Source organism: Besnoitia besnoiti, assembly GCF_002563875.1.
Source record: "Besnoitia besnoiti strain Bb-Ger1 chromosome Unknown contig00007, whole genome shotgun sequence".
In the NCBI taxonomy this organism is placed as follows: domain Eukaryota; phylum Apicomplexa; class Conoidasida; order Eucoccidiorida; family Sarcocystidae; genus Besnoitia; species Besnoitia besnoiti.
The window spans coordinates 3,438,104-3,455,698 of NW_021703915.1; the positions used below are offsets into that span (position 1 = coordinate 3,438,104).

Here is a 17,595-nt window from a genome sequence, read left to right on the forward strand (position 1 = left end):
GAATGTACGCGGCGTATCGCCTTTGTTGAGTTTTCCTCTCCTCCTCGGCGGTTGAGCCTCTCGTGTTACTCCTCCGTACTCGAGGCCGAAGGAAGAGCCAAGTCGGCGGCAGAACAAGCATGAACATGGGGACGTAGCTCCTTGCTTTGACTATAGCGGAAAGGATACGAAAAGGTTGACAATGGGGTGAAGGACGAGATCGGGATTCGAACGACAGTTTGACGTAGTGCTCCGTATCGCCATTGCCTCCTTCCTCTCTCTCTCTCCTCTGTAACGGGGAGCACTTCCGGCCTTTCAGAGAGAGACTAAGGGGCGATGAGGTCAGGCGAGGGGAGGAAGGAGCTCTGTCTCACCCGTGACCAGCTTCTTATCTTCTGAGCGCGTTGCCTCACGGCCTCACGTCTGGTAGTAGTAGTAGTCCTTCTACTTTGCTTCGTTTGTCTATGCCCGGAGCTTCATCTTCGTCCCTTTGCTCCAGAGCTTGTCCGTAACACTCTCCTGTCTCTTCGCCTTGATCCAAGTCTTTTCTTCCATCTTTATCGCCAGTTTTTTTCACTGGCCTTGTTGTATCTTTCGTTTTTCCGGCTCGCGTTTTTGCTTGCTCACTTTGTCCTGGTCTCCGTCAGTATACCTCTTCGTATGCCCTGGGCTTTGTAAAACGCCCCCGACTTTTTTCTTCCGTCTTGGTTGAACCGTTGCCGTTTCTCGGCGCGTCTCTGTCGCCCCGCTTAGGTTGTCTTTTGCTCCTTTTGGGAAGATGGAGACGAGCACTGGCGACCAGCTGCACAAGCGGCACCAGCAGAGGCACGGAAAATCTGAGAAAAAGAAGAAGAACAAGCTAAAAAAGAAAGATGGGACGGCGGAGAAGCAGCACAACCCGCGAGCGTTCACCTTCAGTGGAGGTGTCGTCTCAGTGCAGCGGAAGGTTCAGCGGTCACTGGATAAACTGGCGCTGAAGGAGAGGGAGGAGAAAACAGACAAAACGCCAGATATCCCTCCCCCGTACGTCGTTGTGGTTCAAGGTCCCCCCGGGGTAAGCTCAACCTCCAACACATCCTCACTGCTTCGCCCGCCCTGTCCGCTTCGCTTCCTCACCTTGTTGCTTCCTCTCGGTGTACGTAAAGCGTATCTGCCTCTCTCTCTTGTCTCTCTCTCTGAGAGCCCTGCTTCTCTACCCTTGTTGTTGTCTTTCCCGTTTGTGTCTCCTCCTCGATGCCCCCTGTCTCGTTGCTTTTAATCTCGCTTTTGCATGCTCGCTGCGCCTGAGGCTCCTGCTTGTCGAGACGGCTGTCGTTCCGCGCAGTTGTGTCTCTTTTTCGTTTTTCGCGCGTGGCATCTTCACTTTGTTTCGTCTGCGGGATTTTTGGCGTTCCGCGTGTGTTGTGCAGGTCGGGAAGACGACTCTGATTCGGTCGCTGGTGAAGCACTACACGCGCCACTCCCTGCAAGTGGTCCAAGGCCCCGTCACACTCGTCGCTTCCAAGCAGCGACGTCTCACCTTCGTGGAGTGCAGCGGGACGGACATGCAGCAAATGCTTGATCTGGCCAAGATCGCCGACCTCGTTCTTCTCCTCGTAGACGCCGACTTCGGGTGAGATCTCTCGTAGCGGACTTCACTTGGCCTCGCGCGCTTCGATCTTCAGCGGAACCGACGGCCTGCGAAGGCGTCAGTCAGCCTATTCACGTGTGTGTGTGTGTGTCGCAGCGTGAGCCTCTCGATGTGTAGAGAAGCATTCCAGTATACATCTGTGTGTCTGTTCGCGTTCCGGGGGGTAGATGCTCGGCGTCGCATGCGTGCGCCGAGGTGATGCGAGGCGTTGCTAGTTTTGTCTGTGCTGTGAGGGAGATGGCTGCGGGTATCGGTACGTTCACAAGGTCGGGGGTGAGACGGAAGGTGCGGCGCGGAGGAGACAAACGATTGTGTGCTAGTGATGACCGATTCTCTCCCCTGCTGTCGGGTGGCGTCCCTTCCTGCTGCGTGAACCGCGTCTTCGGCTGTCTTGTATGCGCATACCGCAGCTCCTTCCTGACGTCGGGATGTGTTTCTGTGGCGTCTCTGCGTGTACAGCTTCGAGATGGAGACGTTTGAGTTCATCAACATTCTTCAGGTTCATGGTTTCCCGCGCGTGATTGGGGTGCTCACGCATTTGGATAAGGTGGAAGATCGCCAGAACCAGAAGGCGCTGCGGCGCTGCAAGAAGCAGCTCAAGTCGCGTTTTTGGACCGAGATTTACGAGGGCGCCAAGTTGTTCTACCTCACGGGGCTGCAGTATGGCCGCTACAAAAAGCGGGAGGTCCTCAATCTTTCGAGATACATCGCTGTGCAAAAATACGCGCCGCTCTCCTGGCGCTCGGCGCACCCGTACCTCCTCGCACTCCGCTGCGAACCGAATTCAATACTTTCCGCCTCGAAAAACCACGACGAGGAGGAGGAGCGAGAAGGCAGAGCATCAAGCGCCTCAAGCTCCTGCATCTTCTACGGATACGTCCGCGGCTCTGTCATGCGCCAAGGACAGTGGGTCCACATCCCGGGGGCGGGCGACTTCCAGATCTCTTCCCTCTCCTGCTGCGCCGACCCCTGCCCGCCTCCCCAGGGTGCCCTGCCTTCCTCAGCGCCAGCGTAAGTCGAGCGCTTCGCCCACAGGCGCACACCCTATTCGCCGAGTTTCGCCTTCACGAGAGACTCCCTAGATGCTAACTGCGCAAACGGGCGTCTGGAAACGCCTCTGTACGAGGCGGCGGGGGGGGGAGGGAACTTTGCTCGGCTGATCGCGGCTGCGGGGTGCTAGGCCAAGAATCGTTTTGGGCACTGCGGGCGTCTTCCTTCCTGCGAGTCTCCGTTGAAGCTCTGCCTGGGCGTGCAATGTCGGCTGCTTCAGATGGCAAGCGCCCATGCTCTGTCTGCGGTCTGCATGCAATTGACTCTGTAGACGCCGGGGAGGGCTTCATCCAGGCGCATGTGCAACCTCGCTGCTAGACGTGTATGTTTATATAAGTAACTGTAGATGAGTGCTTGTTCGGGGGGGCCGTCGTCTACCTGTATGGAAGGTGCGGAGTAGATCCGTCATCTGATTGGGCATCCGGAGCGAACGGCGTATTGCGTTTTCTGCAGCAGCGTGCCTTCGCAGGGAGCGGAGTGATGCGGGCAGTAGAGCGGCGCCGCTATCAGTGCAATCGTGCCGCGTTCCCTCCGCGCCCGTGTTTCTCCTCAGGGACGAAGAAGGCGATGAGGGCGACGCCGAGGCCACGGGGCTTGAGGCGGACGCCAAACGGCGGGGGCGGCCGCGGACTCTCAAGGAGCATCAGAGAGCGATCTATGCGCCGGGGTGCGACGTGGGCAACATTCGCGTGGATGCGGACGCGATGTATATACACCTACCAGATACCAAGGTAAGGCAGGGCGGGACTCCAAGGGCGAGAGCGCAGAGGAACGAGAGGGAAGAGCAGTCAAACTGGAGGGGGAAAATGGGGGAGAGGGCGCAGATCCTTGCGAAAGAGGGTCGTCTCTCCTTTCCTTTTCGGATGGAAATGACGTGTTTGTCTCCAGCTGCACGTCCGCCGATGCTGACAGCCAGTGAGGGAGTGCGGCATCGCGGGTCTCATCGGAGGTGCTTCAGCGATGCCGACGAGCGACCTGTAGAGGGGTGATAGGAAGAGAGGCCGCGGAAAAACAGCAGGTGTCGCGCTTCCTGGCGAGCGCTGGGGAGGAGGTACGCTGAGGCGGAGGACGGTAAGATGACAGGAACAGCCCATGCTCGCTTCTTGGCGGCGGTCTGTTTCTGCCTCGCGCAGGTGTCTTTTACGCGGCCGGAGCTTCTGATCAAAGAGCGCGCCGAGAAGAAAGAAAACTCCCGAGGGCAGGCGACCTCTGAGAAGGCGTCCGATGACGATGAGGACGACGAAGAGGACGAGGAGGATGAAGATGAATCGAGGGACGGGGAGGAAGAGGACGAGGACGGGATCGACTTGGGAGCAGGCAAGCGCCCAATTTTTGCGAAGAAAGAGAAGGAAGAGGACATGGGCGAAGCGATTCGCATGGTGCGGAAGCTTCAGGAGGCAAACAAATTCATTGACAAGCAACTGGAGACGCAAGAGCTGCGTCTGCTACCCCACTCGACGCAGACGCTGACGACGCCGGCGCGCAGCGTCCGACAGCTCGAGCCGGCCGCTGAAGAAGAGGGCGACAGTGAAGGCGAAGACGAGGAAGGAGGAGACGAAGTCGAGGAGGTAGTTGCGCAGGACGGCAGAGTGCGACGGAGAGCGCTGCCTCAGTCCAGGGCAAGTGCCACGGGCGCACAAGGGCCTGACGAAGCCGTGTGTGACGATGACGACGACGAGAGCGACAGCGAGAAAGAAGACGACGATGGAGACGAGGATGACGAAGGCGAAGAGTCGGGCGAGGAAGCGGAAGACGTCGATGCGATCGCAGCGGTGCACGCCGCCGCCCGAAAGAGATTCGCGCGGGCGCCCTCTTTGAAAGACATCATCTACCTAGGCCACACAGGCGAGGAAGACTCAGATAGTGAAGAAGCCGCCTCCTCGAGCGCGCTGGGCAACCGCGGAGCGGCGGCAAAACGCAGAGGAGAGCGAGACGCAGGCGGTGACGACGACAACACCATCCCTCTGTTTGAGGACGAAGACGACGAGGAGGATGGCGAAACAGAGGCGAAGGACAAAGGACCGAAGGGCGGGCTTCTTGGTAATCTGCCGCCTGTAGTTCCGTCGGTTCTGAAGCGAGCTGGACTCCACAGGGCTTCAGACAAACAAAAATCTGCTGCAGATGAAGACTCCGCGTACGTACCAGACGTGGTCTTGTACGCCTCCGTCAGCGGGCAGACTGGGGACGATGAAGAAAAAAAAGACTTCTGGCAGCCCGAGCGACTCGAAGATATCAAAGTGAGGAAGCAACGGGAAAATGCAAGCGACCAGCTCGTTGCGGAGGGAGGGAAGTAACGAGACGATACAAGTCGGTGAGATGGCAAGCGAGGGAAGCCACGCAAGCATATCGATGGCCGCATGCGAGAGCGAGCGAGACGCCGTGATACTGTGCGGCGGTTCATGGGTCTCATGTATGCTTTGCACATCAGTGAAAGCTGCAGTGGGCACGCGTGTCCGAGAAGGCGTCGTTCGCGTATCCAATGTCTTTTTCCACGCTGACGGACACTTTCGTTCTATGCTGTTCGGTGTCTTTTTGGTGTTTTAGCCCTTTCAAGCGTGCGGGGAAGATGTTCATCGCAGTGTGTTTCGCCTCCGCTTTTGACCGTACAGGCACGATTTTTCATTACAGGAGGATGGAGCAGCGCTGAGGAGGAAGAGAAGAAGAAAGAAGCGGAAGAAAAGCCGCCAATGACAAAAGAGGAAGAAGCAGAGGCGAAGCGGAAGCGTAAGGAGACTGCAGCGGAAGTACCCGTGCGGTCAGTTTCGTGTGCGAAGATTTCCTATACAGCACACCACTAAACACTGCATATGCACGAGCAGAGAAGTATCGACTCCAATTCCAGTACGTGGCACGAAAACGGAATGCTTCCTGTCAGTTTTTAGTTGGAGAGCTGCCTGCACGCGCCTTTGAGGTGATCCATAGGCGGCAGGAGCGCCGGCTCGTACCCTGTGAAGGCTGAGCGAGCTCGGTTGCTGATGCGGTCGCATGACTTTGGAGTGCTATGAGGGGTTCATCCCCGCTTGAACGTGTGTACGTTTCTAGAAGGCTTATACGCACGCATATCAGCAAGGCCTGGAGGCGTGTGGTCGCCGCTCTCTTCATAAAGTCCCGTTTTCCGTCGCCAACAGGCCGTCAACTCGTGTCTGTTGTGGCATCTGTCTCATCAGATGCTGCCGAGCAGAAGCAGCTTCTGGATGAGTCGCGGCGTCTTCAACTGCGAGACCAAGCGACCGACGCGTTTTCGCCGTTTCCGTCTTCCGCCGAGTCTCAGAGCGGCGCGTGCGCCAGCATCGGCATGTTCGTTCGCGTACGCGTGGAGCGCCTGCCGCAGACTTGGCTTGACGGCCTTGACGTCAATCGCCCGGTTCTCCTGGGCGGGCTGTGCGCGGGGGAGCAGGCTAAGACTTTCATTCAGGTGAGCGAGGAAACAAAATTTCAGCTTTCAGTCCGCACGGCTGCGTGTATAGTCGCCACGCGGGTCGCTATGCAGCGTGAACAGGACAGCAGATCGCAAGGGTGCGTATGAAGTTGCAGACGGCTCTATGCATGCCGCTCTTCGCTTTGGGTCAGCGGGACCAGGGACTGCGACCCTGCGGCACCTCAGTTTCTATTCATGAACTGGCCGCCCGGTGTGTGGGCGCAGCGGTTTTTACTCGCACGGGTTTCAACCTCCGCTGCAAACATACAGGGAAATGACCGGTGGTGGCACGCGTGACCCACAACATGTTCCTGCGTGTGGTGTCCTTCATCTCTCGGACTCTCGCAGGTGCGAGTGAAGAAGCACAGATGGTTCCCCAGGGTTCTGAAAAGCGACGACGTCCTTCTCTTCAGCGCAGGGTGGCGGCGATTCCAGTCGCTTCCGATGTATGCGCTTGAAGATCGCAGCAATGCGCGGTAAGGCAAGAAGATGCATGCCCCCTTCATCTATAATAGCCGCATTTGTCTACCGCATTCCTCTCGCGTGTGAGTTCGCGTGCGCAGGGGAACGGTGAGGAGTCACGCGGAAGCGCCCGCGCCCGGCTCGTCAGGCTGGTGAAGCATCTTAGCGTGGCTGTCGTGCTGCTACGGTGTAGGCGTATAGTCATTTCCAGCGGCGCAGATGCTACCTCCTGTCTGTGTTACTCGCTCGGATTCCCCGACGCCGGCGTGTTTCCGCTCTCGCGGGCTCTCCCCTTTCGGATGGAGCGCATGCGTTGTATAGCTACTGCGTGTCTCGACGGTCGGTGCCTCTCAAGGCGTGGCAGGGCGGTAGTCTTTGCTTCGTTCACGTGTGTGTTGCTGTCGTGCGCTCTCGCTGTGCTGCCTGCAGCATCCGGTACTTGAAGTATACGCCGGAACATCTCCACTGCTTGGCTTACTTCTGGGCTCCTGGGCTGCCTCCGGCGACGCCCGTTTTGGCGATCCGCGACACGCGTGCGACGGCGAACTTCCGCGTCAGTGCCACGGGCTTGGTGCTCCAGACGAGTCCGTCGGTGGAGTTGAGCAAGAAGCTGAAGCTGCTCGGCGAGCCGAAGAAAATCTTCAAGAACACCGCCTTCATCAAAAACATGTTCAACTCCGACTTGGAAGTCAACATGTGCATGGGTAAGTCTGTCTTCGCACCGTTTGGCCGGTTCGCTTCAATATGGAGGCCCCCCCCCCCCCCCATTAAAAAAATCATTTTTTAAAAAATATCATTTTATTGCGTAAAACTTCAATTTTGGTCACTACATGTATAGCAGTAATATAAATATGGTTCAAGAATATTAACCGGGGGACTGACGACAGGCAAACGCCAGCGCGCGAGCGAGCGCGGCGCGTGGTAGGCAACGACTGCGAGAGACTGGAAAAAATTATAAAACAAAGTGGACAAATCGTAGACATGTGTTGATGGGTTCCACGCCATCACGAGGCTGGACAGCCGACTTGTTTGACTTTCTGTTCGGTGCCGGACGTATGCAGGCTCGAAGATTCAGACAGTCTCCGGCATTCGAGGTCAAGTCAAGAAGGCGTTGGGCACGGATGGGACATTCCGCGCAACGTTCGAAGACAAAATTCTAATGTCTGATCTTGTAGTCTGCAAAACTTGGATTAAGGTACGTCCACTGTCTCTGAATTCACAGCTCTTCACAGCTGCAAGAACTTCTTTCGCCGTTCCACGGGTTCAACAACGTAGCAGTGGCAGGGAGGCACGCCGTGGGGTCCTGTTGTAGACGTCGGGTTATTCCGGGAGACATCAAATCGCATTTTCGAATCTAGGTCTACATACAGTGTGTGTGTGAGCTGTGTTTGATAGCCGCTCGCCATATGCTTTGCGCTTCGCACTGAGTGAACTGTGTGCTCAACTCACGAGATAACCTTCTCGCGTGACGTCTTGGTCAGAGAGGCATTCGCAGAGTGTAGCGTTCGGTGGCGGTGACTCGCGAAGCCTCTGGCGCGTGTTTTCATTCGAACTGCGTCATTGGAGAAACTGGAGACGGGGACTGTGTTTTCCTGTGTTAATCCGCAGCTACAACCGCGGCAATTCTGCAATCCAGTGCTGGACGTCGAGGGATGGCAGAGGCTGCGGACGCAGGCGGAAATTCGCCAGGCGTACCAGATGCCGACGCCAACGAAGCCGGGTAGCCACCCAGATGGAAGCTTGGCTGCGCTTCAAGCTGCACGGAGGTCGAAGGAATTCAACCCGATTAGAGTTCCGAAGCAGCTCATGCTCAAGCTGCCCTTCCACGCTCGGACGAAAGTAAGCGCAGGAAACAGACCGTTCGCGCCTCAGCAACGGTTATTTCGGGTTTCCTCTTACACCGTAGGAAAACTGGATGAACAGGGTAGGTGCCGTTAGCGATCCCCCCCCCCCCTCGCCCCCCACCCGTATGACATGTGAAACTCGGCATTTTCCGGCAGCTGAGTGGGTTCTCCACCTGGCATCACTAACTATCTGCTCCTTGCTGTCTGGAGAGGCTGCGGTGACGCCTACATTGTGTCGCTAAGCAGGGAATACTATTCTGCGTGCGTGCGCTATGTGTCGCTTTTGTTCGCAGCTGCAACATCGGACTTCCAAGCTCCACCGACTGAAGGGCAAGGCGCTTGAGGAGGAAATGGATCTGCGAAAGCCTCTTGTGAGCGCATATGACAGGCGTGTGGCGGCGCTCCTACAGCGGCTACAGACAATAAAGAACGCCCGTGTCGAGAAAAGAAAGGAGCACCAAAAAGAGAAGCGTGAAAAGGTGGCAAAAGTTGCGGCAAAGAAGGAGGAGGAACGCGTACGCAAGCAGACTGAAATACGAAAGAGGCGTTATGTGAAACAGGGGAAAATTGAACTCGGCATGAGGAAGAAAATGCGGCTTGGCTCCGGCAAGGGAGGCAACAGAAACGAAGATGACTGATTTGCTGCAGTAGGTCTGCACCGTGACTACAGTTAAACGACACTACCTGTTTTTTTATCTCCAAACATACAATCTAAAAAGTGGACAATCACAGGCCATCGGAGTGGTCACACTGCCAGACAAGCGGAGACAGCTTCGCTGGGGTCTTTTTGCTACGTGAACGCCTCAAACTATATATATCCAGATATACATATACGTATATATGTACATACATATGTATATATACCTGGAGATATATAGTTTGAAGAACAACAAACAAAAGCTGCTGATTTTGCGCGCGTAGCATGCCAGCCGTCTAACAGCTTATCTACACTGAGCAGTTCGCAGACGCGTTGAGCCCTGTTCTGAAGATGAGGAAGGTTGGTAGACACTTTTGCAAAGCCGCAGCAGTAATCCTGCTATGTAGAGTTCGAGACCCACATGGGAAACGTTTGTCCTGCGGACAGGAGTAAGCTACCCTATGCTACACAAATGACGGCGACATTTCGATCCCTCTTACGGCGGCGCCTCGTCGGTGGTGAATAACCACCTGGGAGTAATTACAAAGTGAGACCTTATATACTGAACCCCATAAATGGACTGATCGGGAATTGAACCCGAGACCTTTCGCATGCGAAGCGAACGTGATACCCCTACACCATCAGCCCATGCTCACCTGTGGCAACGCCTATACGTCATAGTCATTGGAATATATTGCTTTTTTGTGTAGTTTACTTGCGCCGTACCATCGCCTTGATACATCGCCAGCCGCTCTGACTATCTGCGAAGTTTCGCACAGAACAGACGTGGCTGGTTGCTGATTGCTGAGTCGTAAATCTGGCGTTGCATTCTCGGGAATAACGCGATCGGCTCTAGCCCAGCAAATTTCTTCCATCAACTCTGGAACACAGAATGCCACTTACACACGTTGAATTGCTGAATGCTCGTATCTAGAGTGGCGCACGGGTGGTGAGGCGTAGCTTAACTTCCAGCAGTGTGTCCTCATGAAGCAGTTGTGCCCACGAGTGCCAATGAAGAAAAGCGTTGGTCTCTTGGCCCGGCCCACTTAAGCCAGAAGATGCGTAAGAGAGCTGGGAAGTCCGGTTCACTCGTGGCCTCGGGCTTTGTCCATTGTTGAAAAAAGCCCCGTCAAAGTAAGCGTTTCACCGCGATGCTGCAGCCACTGTATGATGCGCCGGAAGAACAGTTCTTGGTCTTCAGACCAGCTAGTGGCCACCTAGCGCCGTGTTCGCTTTCTTTTACGCCCCATGGCGCTCTGCAGATCCGCGTGGCACGTACATGTTCCGTTGTTGGCTGCTTCCGGGAGGGCAAAGACATTTGCTGGCAAACTGAATAGTATATGCTAGCGGTGTAAAATAGCACGCCCGTCTGAGGGGGCACCAACGTAATCTCTGGGGAGAAGATCGCTCGTCAGGATAGTGAAACGATGAACTGGCGACGAACGAAGTTGTTGTGCGTGAGGGATTTAGTCACGACGGCGGGCACTGCAGTCAAGCAGATCAGCGCGCGCGTCTCACACACACAGATGAAGGCCTAGTTCCCCTCACATAGTCGTTGTCTGGTCCCCGAGAAAGACCCGGGATACACGCTTCTGCAGCTATTCCAGCTCCAGTTGCGGCCGATGACCAAAATCGGCATGCCCTAGCTGCACTCTGCCTGCAGCGCGGGCATGCTGCCGTATTGGTTAGAACATTTCTTCTTCAGATGAGCCCTCCCCCACCCTCTTATCTTGTCAGCTCGCAGTTCCTTTGTGAGAGCTGCAAAGGAAATGAGTGGAATCGGGAACGGAGTGTGTTCACTGGCTCCCGAATAAAGCTGAAAGCAAGCCACCCGCGTCGAAGGTCGTTTATTAGGGGGTGCCGTCTACTGTGCCGTCCGCCTTGACGAGTGTCTGATAAGGCACCAGGCAGGGGGACTTACGAAATGGAGTTATTGTGTCTTCGTGACGCCAGATGGGAGTGATGTTACGAAGCAAATCAAAGCAGTCGGTTTCCGAGGCATGTGTGCAGCGGTCGCTGTGGCCTGGTCCGGTTGCGGACGCGGCACGGTTTTCACTACACTTCGCACAGGGTTCAGGCCCTCCATGTTTCATTGGTTGCCCGTGAAATTCTCCCTATTGTAGAAAAATCGTGTGAGGAGGGCAGTCGGAAACATCGCTTGAAGGAAGATTGGCAATTGCTCCCCTGCGCGTGGAAGGCCTGAGGTGAGCTGGCGCAAATCCGGGGCCCGAGATAGTCGCCCGCCACACCTATGCGCCATGCGCCCAGCACACACGTGGTGGCGAGTACAGGAGGAAAGAATTAAACTTACCTGGCAGGCGTTCGGGGCGGCTCAGGCATCGCCCTGTCGTAGTTCGGAGCAGGGCACTGCACTCCGCTGCTGTGATGGACTATGGGCTCCCAACGGGAGTGCCAACTGCAGAATTTCTGGTAGCGGCAAAATGCGTTCGCGCGTTTGCCAACAAGTTCGGCTTGTGTCGATGTCGGGAAGCAAACTTGCCGTTATGTCACCTCGGCGTTCTTTGTCAACTCCAAGTCAACCTAGTGTGTGCAATGCACCGCCTTGGCATGTCGTTCCAAGGAAAAGGGAGAGATATACGTCTGCCTTCTGTTACGGCACAGCGGCAATCAGCTCAACGAAAGCTACGAGGCCCAAAGCATTTATTTGGCTCCACGAGTGCGTGTAAAGGAAAAGTTCATGGCAAACTCCACACCGAGGCACGTTCAACCTCGTCACCGCCTAAACGCTAGAGCCACATGAGGTCTCACGCTTGATTTAACATGGAAGGAGGAACTGCGTGTGGGGGAAGTTGCCTTCAGGACTTCCAAACAGCAGCAGGGAGGGCGCTAAAGTTTTCCCTGCGGTCCGTCCGTCATGCAGCAATACAACGCGCGTCGGGCAAGGGTGGTAGGACGGCGATTCGTCCACCCACCCTAAATTGAATGCCATCGCGATTAGTTCCGGAATTCCTTTTTTCTTGGCGTCTTATTTGTTGATCACTGTGAGTTCTGCACTGCCGGAAGCACTTGCTGGCGCCTGAGCGATCAAGAAATTGCGAGATAGCAACTGCTGCGGAGACGACCCGGCTGGTAGAAAGCAAAGAATCGACGTGTTCCGCGAGGATCGCTGTTCGCAGACGGACTCTACGGCCAGCAGCAACAAGCCGTAGGATGTCGATTTCCGAAGCGTGATACAACTGAATGAATGCAGCAGTTTTAAACGGTCCAGCGACGCCGGTACTTAACAGTTCGGCTGACTCTACCTGGAGTGTCAGGCCACTACAAGGACCAGGCGTTAAAATACTATCCACTTATCTGGTAAAAGGCATGCAACATACAGGAAAACGGTAGGAGTATAGGGTAAGGAAGCAAACGTGTAATTTGTTTGTGTCGCTGGCAGCGAACCGCCGTAGACGAACCCCCCACTCTTATCTCCTTAAATTTTTTGCACCTAGTCGTTCAGAATCATCCTCGCCATTGGGACAAGATGCCTGCGCATCCTGCCCCGGTATCATCAAAGCTGCCCTGCGAAAGTCTGAAAAATCGGACCACGTAGGGAGCCTCCCTTCAAGGGATGGCGGGATGTACGACTCATCGTCACGACTTAAGGTGTTGTCTGTCGCTGTGACAGTGAACAAGCGGATTTACTATAGAAGTGATCCTGTTCGAGTACAGTCGACGAAAGAAAGACGCTGTGGGGCCCGCCCACCCGCGAGGCAGCAGGGCTTGCGTATGGAGACAAAACGGAACCAGGAGAAGGGTCTGCCTGCGCAATTTCGCTAGAAATGCTCCAACGCGGTAGTTGCCTTGAGGATGAAAAAGCATCGTTGCAGTATCATTTATTCATTGTCGTCATAGGTACTGCGGCTGAGTAATTCGTTCATTTGTGGATTCTAACATTGAAGATGGTGATGAACCGAAAGATGTTGACGCTGTGGGTGGGGTAGGAGAGGGGCGTAGCGACTGCGCAGTTTGTTTTTCCCTTTTACTGACTGACGGTGACTCCACGGCGCCCAATGCTGGGATCAGCGGCTGTTAAATTCAAATGCCTTTACAGGGAAAAATCAAGAGGGTACACTATTACTGTACTTCTACCACTTTTTTGCTTCCGAGATATCTCATTGTTGACCCCGAAGGGTCGAAAGGGTGCACCGCGCTTCCCGGGTGTGCAAGGGCAAGGCGACGCTCGAGGAGGGTCTAAGCAAGCTTAGGGTCCCAACCTCCCCAAACAAAAATTGATGTGACATTGTTGGGTCCAGTTGGACCCATATCAGTTGTCACACTGATAAGAACAGATACTACACTTGATCATAGCCAAAAGGCCGAGAAGGTATGACCTAGCTTTTGAGGGCACGCGACCCACCCATATCTTAGCTGCGCCGACAGATAAGAGCCGGCCGAGACAAAACGGCCCCGTTGGAGTACTCCCAAGTTCACCCACGGTCAGAAGAAGAGGGCTCTTCTTGTGTTGAAGGGCTTGTAGACAGGGTCGCTTCTGGGAATTTAATCCAGTTGTAACACCGTATGCATGCTCGAAGGGCTGCTGAGGAATGGCGTTTTTCCTTATTCAGCTTCCTTCTTGCTGCGTGTCTCCTCTGGCGGCTGTACCGCCGGTAGTCGTGTACGCCGCTGGCAGCCCAGACGCGAATGTCTCGTAGTATCTGCCTGCCCATAGAAATTTTTATTTGGGCTGGAGGACGCGTGCCTTCGTTGTCTATCTTGCGTTTGACTGTCGAGATGTCCGCAGGAGCCGGGATGCCCTTTGACAGAGGCGCAATTAAGCAGGCTCGAGCTCTGCCGCCCTGACGCCCAGCGACAGCAGGTAGCGCCGGAAGGGATTTTAGCCAGTTTCCTCTCCCAGCAGTTCGCATTTTTGTCAACCCAGAACGCTGAAATGGATGATGCTCATGACTTGGTTGCTATCATCCACTCAACTTTTGAGGGGGGTAACGCTCATTGCTTACCCGCCAGCTCTGTGGCGCTCGATGGCCGCCACGGCTCGGCCCCTCTCTCTTTCTCCTGGCATGTCCAACTCGCCATTTCAACTCTCAGCCTCCTTCCGTTACGTGGCATCAGAGGATAGCGGCCTGAGGGCTCTTTCTGTTTCTGCTTGGTACTCCAAGGCGGCGCGTCGTCCGTTTGCTGGGCACTTCTGGTTCGCCTGTTCTGTACCAACTCTGATGTTTCGGCTTACTGAGACAGGGACAGCTGTCCGTATCTTGGCCGCACATCGCTCTGTGTCACATCTGAACGGAAAAACACGACAGACCTGTTACAACCGCCGGGGTGTATGTGCTCAGGCAGCGGAAGGATGGCAAACACCGTCTGGACTCAATGCCCGCTTCTGCGCCTACCTTGTCGTACACATGCATTGGCCTGCCTTATGCATTCACGTGAGGGCCTGCATTGCTGCCAGTAGGCACCTACGGAAGGATCAGAAGTGCGCTCCTTCAGGCGCGTCCGGTCTTAGCCAGAAAGGGCTGTAGCGGCGAAGACAGAGCTCTTGGTCGGCTGCTGCAGAGTGTGGTTCTGTGGCTACGCGTTGCTGAATTGCCTAGTCCTGGAAGTCGAGCCGAATGCTGAGCTGCCGACAAACCCGCCACGCCGCCCTGACGCGGGCGCGCTACCCGCGCAGGAGGTAAAAGCGACGGCGGGGACCGCTCGGGGTGGTCTGCTGAGCTCGTGCCGCTAGCAGCAGCGACCGCGTAGTTTTCGTGTTTGCAGACACGCGTCCAGCCATGGTGCTGAATCCGGGTCCCCCCCTGCCACAACGAGCAGGGCGTCCGCGTTCCATTTAAGGCTGGAAGCGAGAGACCGGAAGTGTCGGGGAGGAATGAATTCTCGTTTGTTTCTACAGGCGGTAGACACTGCCACGGGATTTCTTCCTCAAGCTGGGGCTGTTGAGAGGCTTCGCAAGAAGCCAGCACAAAAGGAGGAGCTGCTCACACACACAACCAGAAAGCCGACAGCCTTACGCATGACGCCCCAAGCGTGCAGTTACTAGAATACCTCAAGGCTTGGTGCTAACGAAATGAAAGTCTCCTCTGTGTTTGTTCGTGGCCTCTCAGGCGGTTGATTCGACTGAAAGACTGAGACTGTTGTTGTTGTCTGAGTAGACTCGATCTGTGACGAGGCTTTCCTGGCTGCCAACCCTTCTTCACAGCCAGTTATCTTTAGGCAGAACTAGCCATGCACGAATAGACGCATTCATAGATTTTTAAGGTTGACCGGCAGCACGATGATCAGTGAGAGGTCGGAGGACAGCAGTCTTTCCCAAGCTGATAGCGCTCGACATTGCTCAACGTGTGACTGACTTTGGAAGAAGTCTCGTGCTGAAGAGCTGTCGGAGGCCGGCGGGGGGTCGCTGTATCCTCCTTCTTTGGTATGACTGTGATGAGACACGCGTTTGGTAGAAGGCCGCGGACACAACGTCGCTTGCCGGCGTGGAGCATGCGCTTGCCGCGCGCGCGAATCCGGCGTGCCCTGAGTCGCTGTCGTGAGACGCTCGTTTCCCACAGAACACCTCGGGTTCGGGCAGGCCCCTAGTAGACAAACGTCCTTCGGCGCGAGCGCGTCTTCGAATAGCTGAGTGCAGACCGCACAAGGGGCAGGAAAGGAATCCCCCTACGCCGAATGAAGGAAGTAGTGATAAAGCTCCACCGTCTCAGGTAGGGGCCCGTTGAGGGGTAACTACATACACGCCACAAGCAGAGCTGAAAAGCGCCTCATCGGCTTCGCCTCGTGTCCTGTCGAAGCACGTCTTGTCGGGAATGATGCGGGTTAGATGCGAATAGGGGGGGAATTCAGCGCCAGCCACATGACAGTTTTCACTCCTATGCGTTAGGCAGTTGACGGAATCTAATCGCTCGTCACACTTCTCCTTTCTGGGTGTCTAGTAGGAGTTTACCACGTGATGTTGAAATAACGCATTCGTGCGCTGGAACGGCATGTCCACTTTATTTTCGCGACGCTGAAGCACCCCGAAACCACACCAACCTGCTAAGGCACAGTGCCTGTGAAAAGCCTGTTGAGGCATACAGAGCCGCTGCACCCGCAGCTCCCGCTCCAGCCTCCAGCTGTACAGACTTTCATTTCTCACCCCCCACGTACGTTGGTGTCGCGGTTTCTTGTCTCGAGACTCTCCGCTCCTGCGGCACTGACTCCCCATATCGTCCCGGGGACCGCGCGCCTTGTCTCGCTCTGTTCATGTCCCTCCTGCGCTCGCTCGAGAGCGAGTCTGGTGTTCCCTTCGTGCTCGCCGCAGCGCCTCCAACAGCGTCCCACGTTCTCCTGCAGAGAAAGCTTCGCAGGCCACTCCTTCTGCCTGGTGCAAGCCTGTTGGAAAGTCGGTGAGGAGACACATGCCGTCAGCAGCACAGGGCGCGTGCACTCACCGCCGGAGACATGCCCACAGAAGTATAACAAGTCACCCCCCTGAGTTTGTGTTATGTCCCCTCCATCGATAAGAATGCAGTGCGCACCTCCACAAAAATAACGCGCAGGTTCCGCCCGTCCGTTTGCGGCGCTGCTAAGCAGGCCCAGGACGCTCCTTTGCGGCAATGGCCTTTGTCGCGCCTGTGTAAGACTCGAGGGATGCCTTGGTTGTCGGGTGCTTCTCTTCTGTTATCTGCCTCTCCCAATCGTTGGATTCCTCTACTGTGTGGCGTCTTTCACAGGTATCCACGCCTGGCTATGGGCTGCAGACTTGAGTGGCGAACGCGCGTCGTGCGCACTCTCCCAGCACTCACCAGAGGTGGAAAGCGATGGATTTGGAGATGCGCCGCTCCTGTTTGAGGTGGCTGCAGCCTGATGTCCTGCATCTCTTTGAGACTTGACTGAAGAGCCTGGGAGCGTCGTCGCACCGCCTCCAACTCACCCTGGAGCGCCTGAACAGCTCGCTCATGATCGTGCCTCAGGTGGGTAACCTCGGTGTGAATCGCCGACACTGCGTCGTGCGCAGCCTCCACGTTGCTAGACTCCGCCTGTTCACCGCACGCAGAGGCCTCTCCAACTCTCGGCGAGAAGTGAACAGACAAAACGCAATGCGCAGGAAAAGGCGCGTAGTTGAAAGCACACGTGCATGCATGTGTGCTCATCTTTAAGCGACGGGGGTATGGGCTTGTTTCGAGGGGTGACCCCCACCCCCCTTCCTCCCACACCCGACGCAGTAGAAACAGATATGCATTTCCGAATATCCAATCGCGCGAAAGCCACACAACGGTCTCCGCAGGGACAAGACGATCGCATGCCGAGGTTGCAGCGACCTGATGCTGAGGGCTCGTTTCTGCGTGGTAAATGCTGTGGACGTCTCCCGTCTGTCCAGCCTTATAAAAGAGGAAATGAGACTGGCGTAAAGCGTACCCTGGCGCGCTGTTGCCAGTCAACGACAGTCTGCTGAGTTGCGTTCAGCGCCGCCGACAGTTCGAGGAGCTTACGATGACCGGCCTCGAGTTCGAGACTGAACGCTTGTCTCCGCCGGTTTTCCACCTGAAGATATATGTAATTATACATGCATATACATATATGTATATAGGTGTATGAGTATGTAATTTATATGTATATAGACGTATGCATA

At 55.6% G+C, this 17,595-nt stretch overlaps 1 protein-coding gene and 1 non-coding gene across 2 annotated transcripts; one reads left to right on the forward strand and one right to left on the reverse strand.

The window, feature by feature from the left end:
- Positions 1-757: 757 nt before the first annotated feature.
- On the forward strand, positions 758-9,021 carry BESB_074800 (AARP2CN (NUC121) domain-containing protein; the record flags this gene model as incomplete). The annotated part of the gene is made up of 12 exons (XM_029365853.1): positions 758-1,033; positions 1,389-1,591; positions 2,069-2,620; positions 3,213-3,390; positions 3,793-4,896; positions 5,269-5,383; positions 5,827-6,074; positions 6,426-6,553; positions 6,969-7,243; positions 7,601-7,734; positions 8,148-8,378; positions 8,677-9,021. 12 exons carry the CDS (start codon positions 758-760, stop codon positions 9,019-9,021), a joined length of 3,789 nt encoding a protein of 1,262 aa, XP_029218337.1.
- Positions 9,022-9,596: 575 nt separating this feature from the next.
- On the reverse strand, positions 9,597-9,668 carry BESB_075620. Its single transcript has one exon. It is a non-coding gene; the product is annotated as a tRNA-Ala (tRNA).
- Positions 9,669-17,595: the final 7,927 nt, after the last annotated feature.